The sequence below is a fragment of the Branchiostoma floridae genome, chromosome 11, assembly GCF_000003815.2.
Source record: "Branchiostoma floridae strain S238N-H82 chromosome 11, Bfl_VNyyK, whole genome shotgun sequence".
In the NCBI taxonomy this organism is placed as follows: Eukaryota; Metazoa; Chordata; class Leptocardii; order Amphioxiformes; family Branchiostomatidae; genus Branchiostoma; species Branchiostoma floridae.
Genome location: NC_049989.1, coordinates 7,052,807 through 7,056,910, shown reverse-complemented (window position 1 = coordinate 7,056,910; position 4,104 = coordinate 7,052,807). Strand labels below are relative to the sequence as shown.

Sequence of the window (4,104 nt, the reverse complement as noted above, 5' to 3'; positions counted from 1 at the left end):
TCTGCAAGTATGTTACCCACAAAATGTACTTACTGTGGCCTTACTGGGTGCCGCTCGTGTCACGCGGTGACATCGCGTGATGACTTCCCTGTAACTAAGACCATATGGGTGGGGGAGCAGTACTAAATCCACATAGTCAGGTCACTCCCAGGATCTAACTGACTTAGAACATGGCCATCTTTCCGAAGCAAAATACACACATTTTTAGTCATTAGAAACATGCAGTTTGTTTTCCCAGCAAGCGGACTGGCTACATTCTTTTCCTAGTTCTCATTCATGACCCAGTGGTGATGGCGCCTCACACCTTTCCTCACAGCATTGTTTGAAATTCTTGTAAAGTTTTACAACACTTTTTTGCACCACAATGCCATTGTTTTTTGGGTGTATGTATGTCAGATCTGGTCACATGGATGCCAGTCCCCAACCTGACCTCAAAGGAGTAGGACGTGGCTTCTTTTGGAGAACAATTTCTCGAGTACATGTAGGCATTTTCAACTGAAGAGTTCCTTACACAGCCCAACCCGTCTAAAATACAGCTCGAGCTGGTGGATAACGTTTTGCTGCAGCACATTGGCATCTCCGAACTGTTCTAGCAGCTGACAGACAAACCGGCCAAAAAAATTATGTCGCTGCCCCTCATCTTCCTTTGCCCTACTGGAGCAACTGTTGGAATTTCTGACGAGCTGTCCTGTTCCAAGTTCGACCCGTTCCTGGTAGACCACATCTTGCATTAACCCAGTGGGTATGAATGTACAATAAAGGTCTTCATTCATTCATTCATTCATATGTTTGCTTTGTTTTGATCAATTCAACGCGCATGTTTTGATTTAACATCTCTACAGTTTTTATCTTAGAACCTGTTCTCTTAATGTAACAAAGGAGATTACTGTATGTATATGTTTATGTCCTTGATGTAATGCTAGTGCTGTTTGTACATTTTCTTGTTACAAAAAACTCTTTATTATTGTCTTGTTCGTTTTATGACTTTCTTTCATGATCGTTAGAATTTCCTTCGTTTATCTTTTGAATAAAGATGTTCAGTAACATTGTTTAATTTGCTGTTTCCCTTTCTGTTAATTCTTTAATTGTTTTTATTTGTATGAGAATGGTGGGCGTCTCCAACTTAGTCAATTTATTCGTTGGTTGGTACACCCCTACCCCTAGGGAGACCATTCAGTTGAATGGTGGGCGTCTCCAACTTAGTCAATTTATTCGTTACTTAGTACACCCCTACCCCTAGGGACACCATACTATGTGGATTTAGTCACAAGAAATACTCGCTCCTGATTGGCTGAGGAAAGATGGCCATGTTCTAAGAGCGGGTTAGATGCAACAAACCTTACATGTGGGCTCACTCCGTGTCGCGAACTGGACCGGCACGGACCTCACTATGAGCGCGCCGGCTCCACCCGTCCTGCGCGGAGATGCCACCCTTGTGGGGCAGATTTTGTTAGATGTTGCTAAAGCGGTGCGGGGAGAGGCTCCCCTCCTGGAGGAGGCTCTCCTTGCTAGATTCGAAGCCGACGTGCCGCCCCGAAGCCTCAGCGACGACGAGCTGGCGGAGCGGCTGGAGACCCTCACGGGAGAGAACTCCGGTTTCCTCCTAGACATGACGGGAAAGGACCTCAAGGCACACGAGACGATCGTCCGCTTGGCGCACTTCTTGATCATGGCCGCCAACGATGCCGCGGCACCCAGGCAGCCGATCCGATCATCCAAGGCCGGCAAAACCGCAGCCCAGGCGGTCGCAAACCTCCTGGACCCCACCGACGAACCGCCCCGAGAGACCCGACGCCACCAGTTCGTCCGGCCTCCCTCCGCCAGCCAAAAAGGCAAAGCCAGTCCCACTGGAGGAGGACTCGAGCTCAAGCTCCGGTAGCGAGAGCGATCTCGAGGTTAGTACGATTTTCCGGAATGTTTTTTTTTTTCGTACACCTGGGTTTTGAAAGATGTATTAAGTACTTGATGTATGGGCCAACCGCGGACACGGACGAAACAATGCGGTATTACCTGGCAGGACAGGTTTAAGTGGTAGCCTCCGCAAAAACGTTGACACAACACTTTGTTTTCCTAGTATAGGCAGGCGGGTCGAAGTTGTATCTCTCTGCAGGAAGGAAAAGACAACATTTTTATTCCTGGACGAGCGGGTTGAAGTTGTATGACCTTGTATCTCCCCGCAGAAACGGAAAAATGACATTGTATTTCCTGGACGGGCGGGTTGAAGTTGTATCTCCCCATAGAAGCGAAAAAATACACTTTGTTTTCCTGGACAGGCGGGTTGTAGTTATATCTCCCCGCAGACACGAAAAAACGGCATTTTGTTTCCCAGGACGGGCGGGTTGAAGTTACATCACCCCACAGAACCGGAAAAACAACATTTTTTTCTGAACGGGCGGGTTGACGTTGTATCCCCGCAGAAACGGAGGAAACGAGTTTGTTTCCTTAGCTGATCGGATTTGAAGTTGGTAACTATGACGGACATGAAAGACATGAGTAGTTCCCGGCGTATGAGAAAGGACCTATGCATGGCTTGACACGAAACGAATGAAACACGTATTAGTTATCCCCCAGTCCATTTTATAAGTACGAACCTATTCGCTGACTTGGCATATAGTGCGACCTAAGTTGAAAACTTCACCCGCAAATACAACACAGGAAAGTTTGGCTTCCCCCACCAGCACCAACAAAACGACGTCGTTTCTCCCCGCTAGCGAGAAAACCAATTAGTTTCTCTGTTTTTTTCCGTCCAAAAATTAACCTGCCCCAGTTCGGTTTCCCCCACCTCTTGATTAGCTTGTGCAGATTTCTAAGCACAGGTTAAAAGAGAGTGTATTCAGTGTATTCTCGCCTTTTCCAAATCCAAAAGTTTTTAGCTTCGCCCAGGTGGCTTTATTTTCTAATCGTGAGAAGACAGTTATCGCACCGGGCTTCTAATTACATCCAGGCCTAGCGAGAGACAAACCGGGGTGTCAGCAACGTGCTCTCACAGCATGAAACAAGTCTTCATTATTCCCTAATCGATCATAACATTCCACCACGTCACAGTCGAGTGCCGACAAAGGCTCCCTACCGTCCCGGGTTTGGTAACATGTGCAGCCAGAACCGCCAGGCCCAAATGATTGCGGCAGCGAGCGGAAAATTGGAGCAGTTGAAAATAAACCTGACGTTGGTTTCATGTAATTTTCTCTTTAGGAGATGCGAGAGCTGGACAAGGCGAAGGAGGCGTGCCTGGACCCCCTCGTTCACCGCTACCCCGCAAAACTCCACGGGCCACTGCTGCGCCTGCAGGAGACTGAAGCCATCCGGGTCGGGGCCAAAAGGAGCGTGGTTGAGCGCTATAAGAACTTAGCGAATTTCGTCCTCGAAAACCCCTCGAAGACAAACATGTGGTAGCTGGTGGCCGTAGGGGCAGTCAGATTAGTTCACAAGGTCATTCTACTTCTGGCGGTTTTCGGCCAGATGTGCAGTTAAACGTAAATATGGGCCGTTCTAAAAAGTAACCGAACAGTTTGGACGTACGATGTTTTATATAAAAAAATGTATTCGCAATTAATTCATGGGGATGTTGTAGTTTTGCAGATTTTTATCAACAGTTAGGGACTACTGGATCATTTATTCTAGCAACTGGACGTAAAGAAACGCTGTATCAATATTCATACCACTAGGGATTGACAGTTGCTTTAACCTCTACGCCAAAACGGACACAACAAATGCTTGCTTGCACAACATGAAATCATCTGCTACACGGAATGGATCTAGGACAATTTCCTACGCACGACTCGAGTCTTGTTATATGCGAGAGTGGGTGAGGGGGGGGGGGGTTCCGGGTGTGACCCTGCGTATCTCTTCGCACAATGCGCGAGTGGTTTGACCGTCTGGGGACACGGGTACTAGACGCATACAGACAGCGCCTGGCACGTCTGGGCCACATACCGAGCTTCGAGTTAGATACAAAGAGAAGATCCCGTCATTAATTTGCACGGCGGCATCTTGCTCCAATCAGTTGCAGATGCCACCGATACAAAGTGGTACCGGCACTATCAATAGACAATACCGTTCAGGTCTGGTGAATGTCGTGACCCAGGCTGTTGTTATTTTCGGCAA

General features: G+C 47.7%; 1 protein-coding gene across 1 annotated transcript; it reads left to right on the top strand.

Annotated features, from left to right (window-relative positions):
* Positions 1 to 1,467: 1,467 nt before the first annotated feature.
* On the top strand, positions 1,468 to 3,771 carry LOC118425438. Its single transcript, XM_035834254.1, has 2 exons — positions 1,468 to 1,895; positions 3,193 to 3,771. Exons 1-2 carry the CDS (start codon positions 1,683 to 1,685, stop codon positions 3,391 to 3,393), a joined length of 414 nt encoding a protein of 137 aa, XP_035690147.1. The 5' UTR covers positions 1,468 to 1,682; the 3' UTR covers positions 3,394 to 3,771.
* The last annotated feature ends 333 nt before the right edge of the window (positions 3,772 to 4,104 follow it).